The sequence below is a fragment of the Phodopus roborovskii genome, unplaced genomic scaffold (assembly GCF_943737965.1).
Source record: "Phodopus roborovskii unplaced genomic scaffold, PHOROB, whole genome shotgun sequence".
NCBI classification, from domain to species: Eukaryota; Metazoa; Chordata; class Mammalia; order Rodentia; family Cricetidae; genus Phodopus; species Phodopus roborovskii.
In genome coordinates, this window is record NW_026125295.1 from 14,286,813 (window position 1) to 14,308,637 (window position 21,825).

The window sequence follows — 21,825 nt, forward strand, 5'->3', positions numbered from 1 at the left end:
GAACCGAGGAAGCCTCCAGAGGCTGACAGAGAATGAAAGGGATAAATGATAAGATCATGGCAACGTTTGTTCCCATAAGTCCAATCGCAATGTTCTGTCCCTTCTTCCTATGTCTCCTGTTAAGAGTCCTGTTTGACCGGCCCCTGGCTGAATCCCGGGATTACTGCCTGCAGGAGAATGCTTCCCGACCTATTAGGCAAAAGGACTAAGGTGTAGATGACAGGGGAAGATAGTCCAGGCAAAGGTGTAAAGACAGCAATCAGCTGTTTTTGCTTTTGGACGTGGTACAACTCAGAGAGAAAGCTGCCTTAAAGAAAACCAAGATCCAGAAAGGCATCATTTGCCCTCCGCAGGGCCAATTTTAGTAGATTCCCAAAGAAGTTTATGGGTTCACTTCTAGCAAGTGAAGACACACCTCCTCCATCTTAACTCTTGTAATTCACAAAAACTCAAGAGTCCTGGTTTCTTTTCGGCCTGTACCAAGGGCGGGCAGCCAGTCCCGACGACCCTTGGGCTACCAGATCAACGGGTCCAACTGTCTTGAAACAGAGCCCCAGGCTCTCAGCACCCAATCGGAGCCGAGCTCCGCCTGCAGCCCGCCCAGAGGCCTGAGCCTGTTAGCTCTACCGGTAATGCCTTCCCTTGCAGCAGCCCGCTTTCAGCCTGCGCCCAGGCTTGGACTGCGCCTAACTTCTCCCTTTGCTCCTCCTTCCAACCAATCACCATCCCCAAATTTCCTTTGGCCCCACCTCCAGACCCGCCCCGGTCCAGTCTCGGGCTTGGTTCGCCCGGGCCCCACCCCTGGCCCGCCCCGCCGTCGGTGCGCGGCGGCCGGGAAGGCGCCTCCCGCAGTCGCTCGGAACTGCGGACCTGAGAGCTTCCCGCAGAGGGCCGTCGGTGGGAGCGGAGTGGGTCGGGCGGGGCCGAGCCGGGCCGTGGGCCGTGTGGGGGCCAGGCCGGGCCGGCGGACGGCAGGATGGGCTGCACCGTGAGCGCCGAGGACAAGGCGGCAGCCGAGCGCTCTAAGATGATCGACAAGAACCTGCGAGAGGACGGCGAGAAGGCGGCGCGGGAGGTGAAGTTGCTGCTGTTAGGTGAGGCAGCGCCCGGTTCTGGGACCCTTGACTCTCAGCGCTAATCCCCAGACAAGGACCTGAAACTGCCCGGCGTGGGTACTGCCTATACCTGCGCTTGAAGCCCCTAGGATCACCCTTTAGGATCGGAAACTCTAGATTGGTCTAGATAATCCTCGTCCGGGACTTTAGTTTAGACCCTCAACTCATCCCAGATCCCAAACCCCCAAACCCAGACACCAAACCTTGCTTGACTATTCCTGCTTACTATCCCGACTCAGCGATCTGAGCCCTGCCTTGTATTTCCACACTTTCTCGGGCTTCACTTAAACCCTCAGAACCCTACTGGTTCCCACCTTCAAGCTCCACCTGCTCTATTCCTATTGCATGAACATTGCTTGGGACCCTTGTCAAGCCCCAGCCTCTTCCCTAGCCTTACTCTGGGGTCTGCATCCTCCATCTGGGCTCTCTGGCCCCTTAAGAACCTCTTAGGGGGGGAAACTGACTTCACTCAAGTCCTCCCGATCGCCTCCATGCCAGGTCTGTCTCTGCAGGCATCAACCCCCAGGTCATCTGCCCCTCTTTTAAGTCCTCTCTCACGCTGGCATTCGATTGGTTGTGCACCCGCCTGTACCAGGCGGGCTTTGATGGGAGGAGGGGGACCAGGGGCTGGAATGGGTCTAAACTGAGTTAGACAGGACCCCCCTCTCCCCAAGAGCCTGAACTGAGTCACACTGGGGAAGAGGGACCAGGCCTCAAGCATCTGTGGGAAGTTCCATTCCCTGGGAATGTGTTTCCTAGTTTCCAAGGCTTGTCTGGGCCAGGGCCAGGGTAGTCTGGGCAATAGGAGGGAACATGGAGGAGTTAGGGTTGTAGCCACTTCCAAGGCCAAGGAAGATGGTGGCTGCTGGGATTGAGGGGAAGTGGAAGTTGAGACAACCGACATATTGCTGCCTCTGTGTGTCTGAAGGGATCTGCTGACGGGCGCCGGGGTTCTCAGACCTAGGGCTGAAAGGCCCGAGAGGTGGCCTAGGATACTGAGTGGACCTGTTGGTTCCCACAGGAATGGGGAGTGGTGGCCAAGGCGAATGAAATCTTGGTGGGAGTCAGGTACCGGTAGCCCCGTGTGCCCTGAAGCATCCCAGCTAGGCTTTAGCAAAGGCAGTGGGCCTGGTGGTTGTGTCCAGTCTCCCACTGGGAGTCGGAGTGGTTCCCTGCGGAAGCCTCATTTGGCAACATGGGGTCCCCTGGGTTGAGGGGAGGAAGGCCCTAGCAGCAGCAGCCGCAGCAGCAGCGCAATCGGCTGGGTAGTATGTGGGGGGGTGTGGCCCCTCAGTCCCAGGGCCGCCGTGGGGCCTGCAGGCTATGAAAAGCCTGGCATTTTTTTGCCAGGCCTGTGACCGAGAAACAACATGTATGTCTTTCTGGATCCATCTGTTGACTGTCCCGGCGGACCGGGCCTGGGGGCACAGCCCCGGAGGTTTCAAAATGGCATCCGCTCCTCTGCTGCCGCGGGGAGGAAGAGAAGGGGCGGGAAGGGGCGGCGGCCCAGCCTCCTGGGCTGCTTTGCGTTGGGCGCTTGCCTCTTCCTGTCTCTGCTGCGAGTGCGGCAAGCAGTGAGTGGGTGTCGACGCGGCGGCGGCGGAATGTCCGTTGCTGCTGAGCCTACGGAGGGCACTTCCGGGACCGCTACCTCCCGGTGCCCAGCCTGGAGCCCCCTCCCAGCCCCTCCCAGGCTTGTTGCAGTTACTGTGGTAGCTAAGGAGATGTGGGTCTGGACCAGAGAGCCGGGGAAAGGGGGGGTTGGTTGCACAGGACTCCTGGCCTGTTCTGTAACACAAGGCTTCCTCTATCCTGACAGGCTTGCCTCTTAAGAGCCCAGCTCAGCTTTCGCGACAGGCTAAGGTGGGACCCGGTATCCCTTCCTACACTAGGCTGGCAACAGCCAGTGGTATAATATCTGGCTTAGTACTTTACACTTTATTATGGAACCGTTTATCCCAGGATCCTGACCCTCTGGCCTTTCCTTCCTCCAAAATGGAATTCCTGGCTGTGTCAGAGGAGTACCCGCCCGAGAGGCTAAGACCAGGGAGAGGGTGTGCAACCAAGGGCTGAGGGCTCTGCCGGAAATGGACTCAGTCATTGCTACCTGGCTTGAGTTATCCACTCCTCATGAAGGAGTGAGTTGACAATGCGATCCCAGCTGTAGTAGGTTCAGAATTCCAGGCACCAGTTCTACGCAGCCAGCCGGAGACTGTCCAGGCAACGGGGACATAAGCTGGCCCAGTGCCAATCCTCCCTCCCAGCCAGAACCACGCCTGCTGCCCCACCCAGACTGTCTCCCTCCATACCCTGTAACTCTGCCAACACTCGGTCACTGTCACCAGGACAGAGGCAGATGCGGTACACACTTGCAAGATAGTTTGGCAGGGCAGGTAGAGAAGATGACACCAGTCTCGCTGCATGGGAACCCCCTACCGCCCCACAGTTCAACCTGACTGACTGGCCAGGCCCAGGGGTAGGTGGATTCTGGGTGACAGCCTGAACTGGACACACCAGGAAAAACCAGTGTCCACTGTGGACTCCACGAAGACTCAGAGTGTAGATGCTGTGTTTTGTCTCACCACGGGACTTTGTGTGTTTCCTATTTGGTTAATATTCCATTTCTAGAGTCTTCCCTGTAGTCCCACCAAGGCTTGATGTATGTAGCGTCTCTGCTCCCTGGGTTCCTGCTGTCCCCACTAGAACATGATATTGGCCCTTGAGGGAACAAAGCAGGGTTAGGTCCTTTTCATTTGTGTTTTGAATAAGGATGAATTTGGTAAGCTTGGTTGTGGGGTGGGTAGGTAGAGGTCTCTGAGTCACAACTTGAAGCACTGTGAGCAGGTGACAAGTGCTCACTGGGAGACCAATGACCAAGAGTGCCCCAGGCTTGTTAGTGCAGGTACTGCTCAAAGCCAGGCTTCAGTGGATTTACAAAAGGAAAAGGAAGGAGTTTGTAGCTGTGTCCTGTCTGCGTCTAGCAAAAGGTGGGCATACGGTATTGGTGCATACTAAATATGTGTATAAACCATGAAGCTCCTGAACACATCCTGCAACAGGCCATAGTCCTCAAGGGCGAGGGACAGAATATGAGAATGAGAGAATGAAAATATAATCCTGGGGCTGCCAACCAGGAGACATTGGGAGGGCTGGCCTGGGATCCTGACTAGCTGGGCAGTGAGACTATTCTAATGGTGACTGAAGAGATGCTTTCTGGAGGAGTCCCTCAGTAGCTTGCAAAATGAATCATTGGCCCATGAGATGGCTCACCATTGACAAATGCCAGGCACGAGGGCAGAGAGAATCAATTCAACAAAGGCACCGAGACAGAAGTTGTGGCCTAGATTCCCAAGACTCTGGTGGGTGTTTCCTGGCCCAAAACTGGAGGCACACCCTGGCTGGACCACCCTGGGGGTCATGTAGATATAAGTTAGAATCTTGGGGCTGGAGAGATGGCTCAGCAGTTAAAAGTACTCCCTGTGCCAGGTGGTGGTGGTGCAGGCCTGTAATCCCAGCAGAGGCAGGTGGAGCTCTGTGAGTTCAAAGCCAGCCTGGTCTACAGAGCAAATTCCAGGACAGGTTTCAAAGCTACACAGAGAAACCCTGTCTCAAAAAAAACAAAAAAGAGAAAGAAAGAAAAAAGTGCTGGCTGCTTTTCCAGAGGACCTGAGTTCAATTCCCAGCACCCACTTGGCAGCTCACAACTGTCTGTAGATACAATTCCAGGGGATCCAAACACACTCACACAGACATACTTGCAGGCAAAACACCAATGAATATGAAATAAAATTTTGAAAAAAAGTTCGAATCCTGGCTCTACCTTTTGCAAGAGCTGCCTATCATGTACAACTCAGGGGTTGTGGACATAGTGTACCAGATCCTTGGGGGTTAAAAAAACAAACAAAACCAGATGAGCGATCCTCTGCTATCTCTGACAGAGCTGCCTGGGTACAGTATGGGGACCCTGGGGAACGCCCTTCCCTGCCCGCAGGAGGTTCACAGCAAGTCGGAGGCCTGGGTTTGCAAAGAATTGATGTTGGATGAAGTGACTGACTTCTAGGGCTTGAAGGCCTAATCTCTGGGGACCTAGCTTTGAGGGTGTGGCAGAGCTCTTCGAGCCAGGTGGGCTGGTACACAGGCAGCCTCCCTTCCCTAACCCGGTTCTCCCCTGCTGGAGCTCATTAGCACTTGAATGGGGGGCTGGTCTGCCTGGGCCTCAAAGTCTCTTCCCACCCCTCCCCCAGGCTGGGCAAGGCTTTGTCTGCCCTGGTGAGCCTGGACGAGCTCCCACGCTTGGGAGGGAGTGGGGGGGTCCAAGCCATTTCTAGTCTCCTCTGTCTGCATCTTGCCTAGCCCTGCTAGGCTCAGCCCTGCCCATCACTCCAGTACTGGTACAGCCAACTTAAAAGCTGCACAGTACCCTGACAGAGATAGAAATCAGTAGAGACTAGGTATTTTAAGGGATATCCCTGAACTGGTGAATCAGGACAGCTCAACCAAGGGCATCCATCCCTGGTTGGGGTTTGGGGGTGGTCCTTGGAACAGACTCAAACAGGTGGTATGGATGAGCTGCTGTTGGGCTGGAGGTGGCAGGTCCAGCCAGCTGAGGGCCACACAGGTTTCCGCACAAGCTCTCAGGCAGCATGGAGCCATCTACTATTTTCAAATCTGAGCCTAGGCTGCCAGATGTGGAGTGGCCATAGTCAGTGTTCATTTGGGTCTGTGAAGCTTGTAGGGTTGGCTCTGGGCTGATCTGAACATTGAATTATCCACCAAGTGGCAGCCAGAGGTGGGACTGTGGCTGCAGTGATCCACCCCAGTGATGTCTCCAGGCCTCCACAGCACTGGTGGATACGGCTGGTACTTGGGGACACTTGGACCACTGGAACGCACTCTGGTCCTTATATCCTGCCTGCAGTCTGCACTCTTCACTGCGTGTCTCTCGAATTGTTTCTAGAAGTCGCTGGTTCGCTTGGCAGGAAGATGGTGGAAGCAGCTTTATTTTCCCAGAAAGCTTTTAGCCACTGAGGGACCAGGGTACCCCACCAGCTGAAGGTGAGGGTGTGACCTGGGGCCTGAATACTTGGGCCTCCACTCAGCTTGGTGCTGTGACTGAGGTCGGAGTGGGCTGGTGGGGTAGGGTGTAGGCTTGTCAGCCATCTTGGCTTTGTAGGTTCAAGCTGGATTTCACCGAGAAAAAGAGTCAGTCACTGTTGCCAGGCCACAGCTCATAGATCATGTCTGAGAATGTTCTGCAGGGTGCCCTGGGGTGAGCAAAGGGCCAGATTGGACCCTTTAGTGTGCCCCTGGTACCTGGTGCTCTCAGGAAGCCCCTGCCTCAGCTTCAGGTGGCAGGGTGGGGCCTCCTGTCTAGCCACACCCTATCTTTTGCCTAGAGCTCTTGTTCTTACTAAACCCAACCCCACCCTAACCCTGTTGGTACTTCATGGGTCTGAAGCTACTCTTGGTGGTTTGGGAAGGCTAACCTTCCAGGACTGAGCAATGATTGCCGGGTTGGCCTTCAGAATTTACATACAAGGCTCTGAGGGGTGCCAGGCCAGTTTGAGGAAAAGTGGGGTCATCAAAGGCTTGGTGGGGAGAAGGTGTCTGTGCCTTGGAGGATGCTCCCTCACCCCAGCTGCTTCAGAGTCTACAGAGGATGTTGATGGTAGTACCTGCTGCGCCTAGGCAAGAGTGGAGAAGTCATGTAGCTGGGCCTCTCAGGGAAATGGTGTCCACATCAGAGAAAAAGGAGGAAGCAGCTGGAGGGGCCGGGGAGGAGCCCAAAAGAGGAAGAGGACAGAGGGCTGCTTGGTGCTAGTGAAGAATTGTGGGTCCTGAGTCACCTAGGACTTTGCCAGCCAGAAGGCCTAAAAGGTTCACATCTGCCCAGGCTCACCTGTGAGTCCCTGTGGCCTCCAACACTCCTTCACACTGGGTTAGGGCCTTGTCCTTGTCCTATTCTAGCAACTACACCAGGATATCAGAGGCGGTGCTTCTGAGAAGGATTCTAAGCCCCTCCTTTAGCCACAGGAAGTGGTGGCTGGGAGAGGGACACCAGTGGGAGGTCCAGCAGGAAGGCCAAAAGCTGCTCTTGGATTCCCGAGCGGCCATTGCCCTCCAAGCAGGAAGGCCACTGCAGGCAGAGATGAATGCCTGGAAGTGTTGTAGGAGCCCCGTGTTAGCTCACTCTGGGTTTCCCCTGCCTGGGGGTTGGTAAGGGGCCCCCAGCCCAGCCTAAGGCTTCCCCCGCACTACTTGCTGAACCTGGGTATCTTCACCGTTCCTCGGTTTCCCTTCTGCTCTGTGACAGCAGCTGCCTCTTGTTGAATCTTGTGAGGCTGGGATGGGCATTATGCCAGTAACTTTTTCACTCATGGAGAAACTGAGGGCATCCAAGCAGAGATGCTAGGGTATGACTCCAGCAGCCACGCATCTGCCCAACCACTGGAGTCCTTGGTGTCTGTGCCCGCCTGCCAGGACGGTGTTAAGATGACAAGCCGATGCCACTGTGCCCGTTACAGGTGCACAAATGCTTTGTGGGTACTTGGGGACCCTGCCTTGGGGAGTCTTACTCCTCTTTTGCCCTGACAGGTGAGACCCATGATTCTTTGAACCTTTTTTGCTGTCCAAACAGAAATCTTCCTGCAGCCATGACTGCATCCTATATGTGGCCAATCCTGCCTTACTTCCTGCCTTTCCTCCCAACCCTTGTCCTTATGATACACATGTCCTACTCAGTGACTTAGCACTGGGCCCTCTTCTTCTCCACTAACCTCCAGTCTGAGGGAAATAGCCTGGGCTAGAGGAATGCTGGGAAGTCTCTGCTGGTGGCCCTAGTGTGGGAATTGGCCAGATGGTGGAACGGCAGAATGTTCCTGGAAGGCTTCTATGGTGAAGATTAGCTCAATGGTGACTTGAGTGTGTATGGCACTCTGTGGTGACTGAGCATGGCTGCTCCGTGGGCTGGTAGTAATGGCTAGGGAGGCTCCAGGTCTCAGGCCTGTGGCTAGGTAGAGGTCATACTCCCCATGGAGGTTCCAAGGGATTCTGCTATGTTGTGACAACAGGCCCTCTTGGCTAGGAGGCTGTGCTGGAAAGCTTACACCATGTCTCTCCTTATCACGGAGGCCTGGGTACAAAAGGGCCTCATCCCCACGTTCCTCCTTGTGTGACCTCAGGCTATGCTCACTACTGGGACTTGTGCCTACCAGGACCACTGCTGGCTTGAGTTGGGCCCTTGGGCAGTTTGGAGTGACTGAAAAGCATAGGAAAGCTGCGGGGGGGGGGGGTACAGTTCACAGATAGAGACACTGAGGCCCGGGCTGCAGGCCCTCTCACCGAGGGCCAGCCACAGTAATTCAGAAGAGGCAGCCATGGTTCAGGCACTTGAAGAACAGCTAAATGAGTCTAAAAAAGCTGGGAGGAGAGATGACCAATGGGGGCTTGGTCAGTGTTTGCAGGCCCGAACATGGGGGAGCATGGGGGTGACTGATTCGTTGGAGCATCTGGTGGAAGGTTGGTGCGAACCCTGGGGTGGAATGTGGCAGGATCCTTCCAAAAGCCCACCTCCTTGTCATCTCCTTCTCCCCTCAGTCTGAGTCTGTGTATAGCTTCCTCGGAGGGCTGGGGGGGGGGGGGCAAAGAACAGCACCTGGAGGAAGGAAGAGAGGCCTGGGGTGGGGTTTAGAGCCTTTGTCTGGCTGGGCCCTCCCCCCTCCTTTCTTCCCTCCTGTTCCATTGTTCGGGTGTATTCACACTCTGAAGCTGGCTGGGGGCTTCCCAGGGAGGAGGTTGTAGCCGAGGGTCTTGGCACCTCCCCCCAGCCACCCCTAGCTGGGGAGGCTGCTTTGCTGAAACAAAACATTCCCCGCGCTGCCCAGCCCCCACCCCCTCTGCTTTGTCTCTGGCTGCTGGGCTCCCCCTGGTGGTAGCTGAGCCCGAGACCCTGGGCTCCGGGGCAGGGCAGGTGATAGGAGCGAGGATGGTAGAGGCCGCACGGCACTGAAGATGTGGCACTTCTAGTAGCCGGGCTACCTTTAGGGTGGCCATCCTAGGGCGCAAGCCCTTCTCCACTGTGACCCACTGGGATTGGGGCGGAACGGGTGTGCCTGGTGCTGTGGCTTTGAGCTGGGCTGCTGCCCAAGCCTACCCTGTGGTCCCAGCTACTTACGAGAATCTCTGCCCTCCGGCTGCCACGTCAGCTGCCTATTCTCCTTAGCCCACGAATTCCAGGGGAGCCCACCAGCTTAGGAGCTGCCTCCGGGGAGGCTTTTCTCCAGCCTTCTGAGTGTGCGGAATCAATGGTATCAGCTGGGAGGTGTCTGGCCAAGAAGAAGGCGCGAACATTGCTGGTGTCCCCAGCAGGAGTGAGCCCTCATTCCTGCCCCAGGTTGTCTCAGCAGGGCATCCTCCCTGCTCTGTGTTAAACCGCTGCGCTTCCTCTCAGTCTTCAGAAACTCCGTTTAAAATGAGATAACTGTAGTTCTTGTGTCTGTCTCATTGTGGGCTATAGGAAGTGATGTTTGGGGAAATCTATACTTTTCCATCAGACAGGAAAATAGCAACAACTGACTTCCTTCTGGTAAGAATCTCACTATGTAACTTAGGGTTACTTTGAACTTAATATCCCCTTGCCTCACCCCTTCTAGGTGCTGGGATTACAGACATGTTCCACCATGCCTGGACACTAGTAACAACTTTTTAAAAAATATTTTTTATGGGCCTGAGACATGTCTCAGCAATGGCTGCTCTCCCAGAGGACCCTGGTTCAATTCCCGGCACCCACATGGCATCTCAAAACTGCCTGTAACTCCAGTTCCAGAAGATCTGACACGCTCACACAGACATCATTTTTACATTTTGTCACTGGGTGTGATGATGCACACTGTCCCCAGCACTTGGGAGACAGAGGCAGGTGGATCTCTGTGAGTTCAAGGCCAGCCTGATCTGCAGAGCTGGTTCCAGAACAGCCAGGTCTGTTACACAGAGGAATCAACCCTTTCTCAAAACAAATTTTTTATATATACATATATATTTATTTACTTATTAAGTTATCCAAAAACCATATTTTTAATTCTTGGAGAATTTCATATAATGTATTTTTAAGTTATTTAGTTATTACTACTTTTTTTGTGTTTGTTTGTTTTGTTTTTTCCAAACAGGGTTTCTCTGTATTGCTTTGGAGCCTGTCCTGGAACTAGCTCTGTAGACCAGGCTAGCCTTGAAATCACAGAGATCCGCCTGCCTCTGCCTCCCGAGTGCTGGGACTAAAGGCATGTGCCACCAATGTCCTGCTGCTACTTTTATTTTTAAGTGTATGTGCATTTGCCTACATGTATGTCTGTGTACTACATGTTTGCCTGGTTCCTGCATAGGCTTTCAGAAGAGGGCATCACGTCTCCTAGAATTGTGGTTATTGATGGTTGTAAGCTGCCAAGTAGATGCTGGGAGTCAAACCAGGGTCAGAGAAAAAGCAGCCGGTGCTCTTAACTACTGAGCCATCGATCCAGCCGCAGTAAGAACTTTATCTGCACACTAACCTTGAGTGAGGTGTGTCAAGAGGAGCTTTGCATTCAATTCTCACCCCTCTCCTGTTAGAAGAAGATAATACATGGTCAGGCATGGTGGCACGCCCGCCTTTAGTCCCAGCTCTGGAGAGGCAGAGGCAAGTGGATCTCTGTGAGTTCGAGGCCAGTCTGGTCTACAGAGTGAGTTGCTGTTACACAGAGAAACCCTGTCTCAAAAAAAGAAAGAAAGAAAGAAAGAAAGAAAGAAAGAAAGAAAGAAGAGGAAAGAAAAAGGAGGAGGGAGGAGGAAGAACGTGCATTGTCCCGCATCACAGATGAGGGACCAGAGGCCTGAACTGAAAGAGCTGGAACTAATGGGAAATCTCAGGAAGGGTCAGTGGGCAGCAGGGGTGCTGTAGACCTAGATTCCCCTCCCCTTGGCTCCTGGGGTGGAAGGAGATCCAAAAGTAAAAGGTAGACCAGCTGGCTGCTTGAGGGAACTTAGGTTAGAAAGGACAACAGCGGGTCCCAGTGTCCCAGCAGATCTAACCCTGATGTAGGAGGTAGAGGGTCCAAGATGGTCACATAGATGCTGGGACCTAGATGAACATGGAGTGTTTGAACTTAGAGGCCCATCTGTGGGGAGGCTTTGCAGGTCTTGCAGGCAGATGAAGTGGTACCCGCTACATGCAGTCTGTTCTCTCCATAGGAGCTCAGTGCCCCATGTAGAAGCAGATGTTCTGTGTAGAGCAGCCTCTGTGATCCCTGGCCTCCTGCAGTGGGCCCAGCAGCTAGACTCAGGGTAAAAGCCGCAGATGTGTTTTCCCTGGTGGGAAGAGGTATGGCCTAGTGGGAATGTCAGAGCCACCCTAGGGAACCTCTATGGTCCCCTCTGGCCTCATCCAGCTGGGGACGGAGCACCTGGCGGCATTGGGAGAGGCAGACACCTGCCACAGTCTTTGAGCAGGCCTCCCTTCCAGTACCTCTGCGTCAATCCAGGGTCTGCTGGGGCAGCTCTCCCTGAGGTAAGCACAGGACTGGCAGGGAAGCCAAGTGAGTACAAGCAAACTCCAGGCTAGATGGTAGGAATAACGAGTCAGGCCATGACCGAGAAATGGGGGGGGGGGGGCAGTGAACAATGATGCTGTGGCCTTATAGCTCCTGGAGCCCCAAGTCTGTGTGAGAGCCGAGGTCTTTACCACACACCTTTCACCGGGTGACCGGCTTCCAGCTCCTTCCCCGACTCTGTCCTGTTATCTCTCCTACTGCCAGTACCGCACCCTTGCCCTGCCTCTCTCTACTTCCTGCCTGAATCACAGCTGCTGTGATGACCAAGAGACCTCCCAGGGATGGAAGCTCCATAACCTTGTTTTATCCACCTGTCAAAAGGGAGCTATGTTCGCAGTGCCTTGCCAGACACAGAGAATGCCCTGGCTCAGAATCTGGGAGGCCGGAGAAGGAAATGGAGGAATTAGAGTGGTGTAGCCGTAGGCCTTCAGCTCAGGTTAAGAAGAATCTGAACCTGGTTCCTGGCCTGGGTGCTCAGGTGCGGCTCTCTTGGTGTCTGCCAGCTTTGCTAGGGAAATCAAATGCAAAGCAAGTTTGTGCCGTCATCCCTGGCTCTGGAGAGCCGCAATTCCTCTGGAGAGAGTACTCAAAAGATTAGATGCCCTCTTTACCCACGGTGGCCAGAAGAGAAACCAATGCCTCACATAACCAAGAGTTCCAAGATCCAATAGGAGGGGACAACTTTCACTTGAGGTTTCCCGTGTCCTGAACATCTGCTGCCGTTACCCTTCCCACCTGCCCTGGAGTCTATTTGGTGACCCATCCCTGTAGTCTGGACAGTATGACCCACCTCACCCACCCCTCGTCTTCACATCTTTAACCTCTGCTCCCTGAATGAGGCCTCAATGCTGGCTGAAACGGGTTCATCCTCTGCTGCCTTCTGTTCTGTCGGGGCAAGTGGGGAGGCTAGCTAGGTAGCCACTGTGCCCTTTCTTCTCTTGGAAGATATTGAGGCCCTGTGGTAATGGTTGGGTAGTGTGGGCAGGCACCACAGGCCTTCTGAACACCCTTCTGGGCTTGTAGAATGTGAAGGAGCCTCTTTCCACTGCTGTGCATGGCCCTGTTTGGTGGAATGACCATAGCTCATACTCAGGCACTGTGCCAGGCCTGGTAGCCCTACTGACTAGGGCTAAAAGCTAGAGAGAACGCTGTCTCAAGGCCTGAAGGTTTATGCCGTATTAGTTCCCACACAATCCTGGGAAGCAGGCCTCGGACAGTTGGTGACATTTGTAACAACTCAGACCTTTCCTCTCAGAACAGCTACTGGATTGTGGATGTACCCAAGACCCACTCTTGGGTGGGAACACAGTGACAAGGACAGCTGGGCCCAGGCACATAGGCTCTGCAGGAGGAACTATGTGCAGAGCAAGGTGGACTACCCACAGATAGGGCTAATTGTACCGCAGTGTGCGCCTCAGTTTCCTTAGAGAAGGAAGTGAGAACAGAACCTGCCTGAGGTTTGCTGTGAAGATGAAAGTCCCTTGTAAATACAATAGGTGGAGTGCTTACCAAGTATGCACGGAGCCCTCGGCCCAGTTCAGTATCACTCCAGCTGGGAAGATGGCTCAGCACCCGCTTCTTACTCTTGCAGAAGACCCGAGTTCAGTTCCCAGCACCCACATCACATGGTTCACAGTCGCTTGTAACTGCAGCTCTAAAGGATCTATTGCCTTCTGGCCTCTGTGGGTACCTGCATGCATGTGCACATACCTACCCCAGACGCGCAAATGTATACACATAACTAAAAATACAAAAATAAAATTTTAAAGTGTAAAAAACAACTGGTTAACGGGGCTGGTGAGATGGTTCAGCCAGTGAAGGTGATTGCCACCAGGCTGGGCAACTTGAGTTTGATCCCTGAGATCTACATGGTAGGAGGAAAGAACTGACTATTGCAACTTGAATGGGCGCATACACACACACACGTGCACACAGACACCTTATAATCCCAGTACTCGGGAGGCAGAAACAGTTGGATCTCTGTGAGTTCGAGATCAGCCTGGTCTACAAGAGCTAGTTCCAGGACAGCTCCCAAAACCACAGAAAAACCCTGTCTGGGGGTGGCGGGTGGCGGGGAGAGGACAGGCAATAACAAAGGGCTGGATATGATGGTTCATGCCTCTAAACCTAGCACTTGGGAGGCAGAGACAGGTGTATTTATGAATTTGAGGTCAGCCAGGGCTACATAATGAGATCCCTACCTTAAAATAATAATAATGGAGGGGCGAGAAAAAACCCAGACGACAACAACAAAATTCCAGGTAGGAAGATCAGAAATGTGGGACCATCTCTGGCTTCATGGCAAGTTTGAAGTCAGCCTGGTCTACAGGAAACTCTGTCTCAAAACACAAAACTATAGGTATCATCTGGCATACAGTGGTAACTCATCACAACTTTGCCATCATTACTCATGATGTATTGTTAGTGTGCTGGCCCCATTATAAGTTGACCGCTCCTAAGGGATCTTAATAGACCTATCCATTAGACCCAGCCTGTGAGCTGCTTGGAGACGTAGACCTGGGCCACTGTCAGTGGAACATGGTTCGGGTTTACCCAGTAAAGGGAGCAGAGGCCTGGAGGAAGCCAGAGGCAGGCAGTACCTGGCAATGCGGGGGTGACCCCTGGTGAAGGGTCAGGAGCAGAGTGACCCTGGGCAGAGGGAATGAAGAGGGGCCTCCTCTTGACATTGTGGGGGCATCTTGAATGCTGTTTGCGTGCTCCTGCACCAAGAACATAACATTTGAACTTCGATAGCCTCTGTAAAGTGAGACCAGAAAAGATACTTGTTTAATGGAGTTGCTGTGGCAAACATGGGAGAAACGAACAAACCTCAGAACCAGTCCTGGAGAAACGAGGACAGAGGCTCTGTCAGGCGAGAGAAGCCTGAGTCAGAATGTGTGTGTGTGTGTGGGGGGAGCGCATCTATTTTCCATCTGTTTAGGACAGAGCTGGTCTAGAAACAGAGGGCTGGGCCTTGGGCCATACCCAGAGGACAGGAATGTAGCTTTGTGGCCCTTGTAAGTTGCTTAGCAGCTGAATCTCAGGGTTTGGGGAGAGGAGGGGTTCCTGCCCTTTTTTGCGAAATGCAGGGTACCTTCCAGCAGCCAGATCTGCCTGAAATGCACAGAGCGGCAAGCCTGCATATGTGGGAACAGAGAATGAGAACTTAAGTCTTTAGCCAAACCCCTGAACTCATACAGGGCAGGGGTGCTGAGCCCTGGTAGACAGCGGTGCTCAAGGACAGAGGCCTACGGGAACCCACCGCAGGGTAGATGTTACAGGTTTCCTTGCCCATTGTGGCTCAGACTGGCTACACCTCCATCTCACTGTGCCACCACCGTGTGGAAGGTGAGAAGTACCTGCAGGGCTAATGGCAGCTGGGCCGTTTGCCTGCTCACAGAGCCCTCTGGGCCTGTTTCTGACATCTGCACTCCCTATTCCAGGTGCTGGGGAATCGGGGAAGAGCACCATCGTCAAGCAGATGAAGTAAGTGGTGTGCAGTAGTCCCCAAACTTTGGGCATCTTCATCTCATCCTGTACTGTCTCTCTGTTTGGTCTCCACGTGTCTCAGAGTGCCTCGTAGCTGCTTATATCAATTTGGCTTCATGGGCCAAGGGTTCCCCATCTTTGGAGCAGATCCTTGCAGTCCCCAGTAGTCCCTGGAAGCCATGTGATTTCTTGTGGTTCATGGACCATAACTCTTGCCCTCTGCTGATCAGGATCATCCATGAAGATGGCTATTCGGAGGAAGAATGCCGGCAGTATCGTGCCGTTGTCTACAGCAACACCATCCAGTCTATCATGGCCATCGTCAAGGCCATGGGCAACCTGCAGATTGACTTTGCGGACCCCCAGCGTGCGGTATGCTCCCCCTCAACCTTTCTCCCAGAAGCCTTCAGGGCAAGTCTTGTCCTAGGAAACCCGAGGGTACTCCACCCTGGGCCCTGTTCTGGGGGAGTTCCTTCCCTCTAACAGGGAAGGGGTACGCTCCTTTACCTGGCTGACTGGCCTCCATTTCTGGACCCAGGATGATGCCAGGCAGCTGTTTGCATTGTCCTGTGCTGCTGAGGAACAAGGGATGCTGCCTGAGGATCTGTCCGGCGTCATCCGGAGGCTCTGGGCTGACCATGGTGTGCAAGCCTGCTTTGGTCGCTCGCGGGAATACCAGCTTAATGACTCAGCCGCTTAGTAAGTACTGAAAGGGACCAGGCATGGTAAGGGGTCCCAGGGTGCTAAAGCTGATGACTGTCCATGGTGGCTTTGGTGGCTTTGTGGGTGAGAGCGCTGGGATAGCATAGTATCTAAGGTCTGGCAGGATGACAGCCACGGTGGCTTTCAGGCTACTTTAGCTTATCGGTCTTTACACATCATTGTTCTGAAGAACATTTACTGCCACCTGCTCTGTGCAAAGCGTCAGGGACACAGTGATGAGTGGAAAAGACAGGTCCTTAAGCAATGACAGCTGAAGGTGTCAGTACCGTTGGGGGTAAGCCCAGAGGAGAGATGGCTTCAGCAGAACTGTGAGCCAGGGGTAGGAAAGGGAAGAATGAAAGGTTTGAGGCAGGGGCATGGCACATGCAAACTCCATACTGTCGTTGAGGACTCAGGAGTTCAGACTCACAGAGGGAGAAGCATCTTTGAATTGACAGATGTGTGCACAAGCTAGAGCCTGGACCTTGCTTCTGACCTTTGCTGGATCCAAGCCAAGGCCAGGGACTCAGCTGGAGGATCACAGAGTCCCAGGAATCCCAGAGACCCACAGGCTTGGATCCTTTAGGCCAGTAGGTAGTTCTGAATGCCCCTGCCATTCAGCCGTGTGTCAGGACTGAGGCAGGCTGCTGAGACATCCTGGTAGGTGGTAGGAGACATCCATAGGTACTGAACAGTGTCACCAGATAAACGCTAGCTGAGGTCTCTTTCCCTCCGTCAGCTAGCCAGCCAGTACCACCCCCACCCCTCCAGGCTCCTACTGCCCATCCAATCCTGAGCCAACTCAGCAGGGCTCTACCTCACAGGAATAGGCAGCAGAAGAGCTGCCTGACCAGGGCTCCCAAGTCCTGGTTCAGTCACATGGATAGGTCTCCTCTGTCCTCCTTGCATGGCCTAACTGCCCTTGTGTCATCCCCCACCCCTCTAGTAGTTTTGGGATCATAGCCAAATCTGTAGAGGCCTCCAGGCTCCAGCACTGCCCTGCCCTGAAATCACGGGCTTAGCCACCAGCTGAGCTTGTGGGTTATAGAGGCAGGGAGGGGTGAACCCTGTCAACCTGATGGTTGACAATCAAAACCTCTTCAGTGTCCCCAGTACTCAAGAAGCATAGGATGAGGAAGCATCTCTGGTCCACTTTCCACTTCCTGTTTTCCTGTGTCTTTATTCCCCAGATACTGCTGCATGCGCAGCGCTGTTTTAGGAGTTGGGGTTCAATAGTCACCACAGGCCCTGCTCTGCCTGAGTGCTTTTTGCCTGGACAGGATCATTTAAAGGAGGGGTGTGGGATGGAGCAGTGCACAGAATGGGTACACCAGTAAGACCACAGTAGAGCAGAGGGTCCCGAGGGAAACCCACCTGTTAGAAGGGAGAAACTGGTACAGAGCCCCCTCTTGAGGCTTCCAGGCCAGGGGCTCCGTCTGCAGGGGACAGAACATGGCATGCAGGTCACAGCGAGCACGTCATGGTCCCCCGTGGCCCTTCCTGTTATTCTGTTCTATCCCTGCTTCTCTGAGATCATTTCCCTTTGGCCTGGTTTGGCTGGCTGCTGGCCCCAGCACCCCTGCCCCTAGAACAAAAGACCAGTAGAGGGCAGCCACTTCAGGGCCCGGACCCAGCCCAAAGGCACAGCTCGGATATTGAGGCAGAACCCTTCCCAAGAGCCATTGGTACTAATTAAAGAGCTGGTGATGAAGAGCCCCAGGGACCTCTGCCACGCAGGTGTCTGTGCTCCCATCTCCGCTCAAATTTTATTGGGTGTTAGGCAAAGGACCCATTGGGTCTGGCAGGCCCCAACATGTTTAGTCCCATATGAGAAGACCATACCAGGTTGCTCTGCAGTGGTACCTTAATTATACCGATTAGCATCTTGAATCTCTCCCCAGAGGACTAATTTGCCCCCTTCCACTTTTTACTCATAGTTCCAATGTTCTGGGTCCTGTTGGATGCAGGTCAAGTTGAGACCCTGACTGTTGCAGAACCATAACCCTTCTCCCAATCCCATTTTATACCCATTTTATAGGTGGGAAACAAGGGAACTGAGCCCGTGTTTGTTTGTTACGTTAACAGTTGTGAAGCAGGCGAGGGTTAAAGATACAAGAATGGCAGGCACAGTGTGCACACCTGTAATCTCAGCACTCGGGCGGGCCTAAGGCCAGGAGGATTGTAGGTTTGAGACTAGACTGGACTCCGCAAACCAGACCTTGCCTGGAATAGAGGGTGGAGGAAGAGGAAGGGAGAAGAGAAGAAAGAAGCAGGGTTTGGTCTGTCCGAGGTCTGGGTCAGGGTGCTCCTTTTGGCCTGCCTAACCCTCTACTCCCTCCTTGTAGTTACCTGAATGACCTGGAGCGCATTGCACAGAGTGACTACATCCCAACGCAGCAGGATGTGCTGCGGACTCGTGTGAAAACCACGGGCATTGTGGAAACACACTTCACCTTCAAGGACTTACACTTCAAGTGAGTGGGTGCATGGACAGGGTTGGGACAGTCCTCGATAGCTACTGGAGTAGGCACTGGGCATAATTCCCTCCGAGGGTCCTCGGGCTGTATTGGGGAAGCATGTCTTTATGTTTCACCACCTAGTTTTTTGTTTGCTTATGTTTTTCAAGACAGGGTTTCTCTGTGTAACAGCCTTAGCTAACTGTCCTGGCTCTAGCTCTGTAGACCAGGCTGGCCTTAAACTCACAGAGATTCGCTCACCTGTCTTGCTTCCCGGGTGCTGGGACTAAAGGTGTGAGCCACCATGCTGGCTTTCACCACCTGGTTTATCAGTAGCCACCCTGCTCATAGCCTCTCCTGCCCCTGGCCCATGTGGCTCCAGCCTGTCTGACCAGAGTCAAAATCCTGGTTTCGGTGATTGAGTGTGGATGATGCCATGATGGCAGCTGTCCCCCTTTGGCCAGGTGTCAGTGCTTAGCCTGATAGCCTGTGAAATGAAGAATGCCTCGCCAGGGGCTCTGTCCCCCGGAGCTGAGTTGACCCAATGTCCATAGGATGTTTGATGTGGGTGGCCAGCGATCCGAGCGGAAGAAGTGGATCCACTGCTTTGAGGGTGTCACCGCCATCATCTTCTGTGTAGCCTTGAGCGCCTATGACTTGGTGCTGGCTGAGGATGAGGAGATGGTAAGAGACCAAGAGAGCCCTGGTTGTGGGGACAGAGCCTGGCAAAGGGGAAATGGGGGCGTCAGTCCCAACTTCATGTCCTTTCCTTAGAACCGAATGCATGAGAGCATGAAGCTGTTTGACAGCATCTGCAACAACAAGTGGTTCACAGACACCTCCATCATCCTCTTCCTCAACAAGAAGGACCTGTTCGAAGAGAAGATCACACAGAGCCCTCTGACCATCTGTTTCCCTGAGTACACAGGTGGGACTCTGAGGACTCTCACAGGTGGGGTGTTGGCCATCCAGTGGCCAGGAGGTACCAATGGGGACCTAGTGGCCCGCAGACGCCCCCATCTGGACAGAAGGAAAAACACAGGCTATATGGTAGCTCATTCGGTAATGTATACTGTCCACACACAGGAGGCTTGTTTTGAACGTGTGCACACGTGAAGCATATTTCATACAGCACAGGCACTTACATATGAACATACTGTCCACACATAGGCTTGTCTGTCGTGTGCACAGATCCTTCCTGTACACGCAGGAAGGATCTCACCTGCCTTCAACATACAGAAGTCTTCATTTCTCTTCCTTAGGGGCCAACAAGTATGATGAGGCGGCCAGCTATATCCAGAGCAAGTTTGAGGACCTGAATAAACGCAAAGACACCAAGGAGATATACACACACTTCACGTGCGCCACTGACACCAAGAACGTGCAGTTTGTGTTTGATGCCGTCACTGACGTCATCATTAAGAACAACCTGAAGGACTGTGGCCTCTTCTGAGGGGCAGCAGGCCTGGCAGGATGGTAAGTCGGAAGGAGGCCGGCAGGGGGCTGGAAAACAACATATCGAAACCCTTGGGTTCAGAGAGGGGACGGGGCTGGGGGCTTATGGGAGGTCCTTTGGGAGTAGTCAGCCCAAAGGAACAAGGGTGGGCAGGGCAATGGGAACCAGAGGACAACGGAGGGAAACAGAAGGACCTGGCTTTCCACTGAACAAAACTAGAGTGCTATTCAGTGTCCTTGGAAGAAAGTGCCTCCTCACCAGCATGCCACATGAGCCTAGTCCAGATGTAGGAGAACACCCGGCCACCTCACTGCTCACTGAGCAGCTTGACAATTGTTCTTAGCCATCTGTCTCTCAGACTTTAGGATCCTAGGCCCAGACTAGTCCTGGTGTACATGGTCTGCCAGTGTCACTGATACATACACCTTGTGGCCCAGCAACAAAAGCTGGCCCATGGGCACAGCAGTGTCCCTGGTAACAAGTAGGTGGGGGAAAATAAGGTCTTTGTCTAGAGAGGCAAGAAGAGCCGCAAGTAACCCAGGCTGTCCGTCCTCCACCTCCAGGGCCACCGCCGACTCTGCTCCCTACTACCCCTGAGGAAGATGGGTCAAGAAGACCATGCTCTCTGCCTGTCCCCCCAAGCTGCTTCTCCCATCTCTTCTCTGTCCACAGCTCCCCTGTCCCCTCCCTTGGCTCTAGACTTGGGGAGGGGTTGCCACAGGCCTCCCTGTTTGAAGCCCACCCTTGTCTGAGGCGCCGGGAGTGGCCATGGTACACCCTTCCTGGGCATCTGTTCTGGTTTCCCGACCGTTGTCTTGAGAGGGGAGCGCATGCAGAGTTTTCCAAGGCCTGTGTCTGGAGGAGTACCCACTTGTCCAGCCTAGACCCCCGCTTTGTCCAACACCAGCCCTAACCCAAGTCCAAATGTTTACAGGGAGCCTCCTGCCTACCCTGCCCTCTGCCGCTCGGAGGCCCCAAAGGAAAAAGCACAAGAAGCATGAGACAGCACCATTCCTGGAGACGCAGGCCACCTGCTCATTCTCGTAGCTTAAAAAAAAAAAGAAAAGAAAAAGAAAGAAAAAAAGAGAAAAAGTAAAGGGGAAAAAAAAAAAAAAAAAGGAAAACTGCAAACCTAGAAAACTTTCTAGAGAAATCTATTTAAAACTGTCAGGTCCTGACCAGCACCTCCACCCCCACCAGTCCCTTTCCAGTGATTCCGTGCCTTGAGTGTGTCTGCGTGTTTACACCCATCCCTATTTGGGCGGCCCCCTGCCCTGCCCTCCACGGAATTGGATTCCAAGGGCTGTTCCAGACAACTGCCAATGTCCCCGAGGGCCCTGCCCTGAAGCCCTGGGCCCAGGCTCCATTAACCTAAATGTAGCTCCTTAGCGCTAATCTAGGAACCGCCGCTGCCTGCTGAGGGGCCCAGGCCCCTCATGCCCTCGCCCCAGGCCCGGGTCCTTCAGCGTTGAACACTTCCTTGCTTTTTTCACATGTTTTATGGAATTGTTCACATGATTTGAAATAATAAAATGTAGAAAGAAAACATCGAGAACTGCTTGTTGTGCTTTTCTCCCAGGTGTCAAATTACAGAAGAGAGTGAGAGGGTCACACCTCAGTGACTCACCTGGGGCGGGACCCCGGACATTGCGTTTGCCCTCTGGACTGGTCAGCTTACATGGTAGGGCCTATGCACCCTCCTCTTCCCAGCTGCAGTTTGGGGTCTGGGGCAGCCGTCAGTCCTGCAGAACCTCTGAGCAGACTTGGGAGCTCTTCTAGAGGGCTCGTGCAAACTGGGAGTAGCCGGGGTGTCTAGCCAGCCTTTAATGCAAGAAATAACGACTTACTGGCACAGAAGCTTAGACAGTTTAAAGGGACCGAAGTCACACAGATAAGTGGGCTGCACCCCTTGACTTGACAAACTCAGAGAATCTAGCAGTAGGAGCCTTGGCATGTGCTTGTAATTCTAGCGCACAGGAGGCTGAGGCAGAAGATGGACCAAAAGTTTCAGGCCTGTTTGGGGTAAAATG

At 53.6% G+C, this 21,825-nt stretch overlaps 1 protein-coding gene across 2 annotated transcripts; it reads left to right on the forward strand.

Moving 5' to 3' along the window:
- Positions 1–840: 840 nt before the first annotated feature.
- Positions 841–21,343, forward strand: Gnai2 (G protein subunit alpha i2). Of its 2 annotated transcripts, none has more exons than XM_051204973.1 (9): positions 841–1,094; positions 15,136–15,178; positions 15,412–15,553; positions 15,720–15,880; positions 18,229–18,357; positions 18,894–19,023; positions 19,114–19,267; positions 19,602–19,815; positions 20,730–21,343. In XM_051204973.1, exons 1-8 carry the CDS (start codon positions 977–979, stop codon positions 19,790–19,792), a joined length of 1,068 nt encoding a protein of 355 aa, XP_051060930.1. In that variant the 5' UTR covers positions 841–976; the 3' UTR covers positions 19,793–19,815; positions 20,730–21,343. The 2 variants fall into 2 exon arrangements, with proteins under 2 accessions (XP_051060930.1, XP_051060922.1); XM_051204965.1 differs by having other exon boundaries at positions 842–1,094; positions 20,359–21,343.
- Positions 21,344–21,825: the final 482 nt, after the last annotated feature.

Bases quoted from the DNA above. Each gene is read 5' to 3' on its own strand.
- Gnai2 (XM_051204973.1), top strand. From the start codon at position 977: ATGGGCTGCACCGTGAGCGCCGAGGACAAGGCGGCAGCCGAGCGCTCT. The intron at 15,179-15,411 runs GTAAGTGGTGTG...TCTGCTGATCAG, and splicing joins ACCATCGTCAAGCAGATGAA to GATCATCCATGAAGATGGCT. The intron at 19,268-19,601 runs GTGGGACTCTGA...TCTCTTCCTTAG, and splicing joins CTGTTTCCCTGAGTACACAG to GGGCCAACAAGTATGATGAG.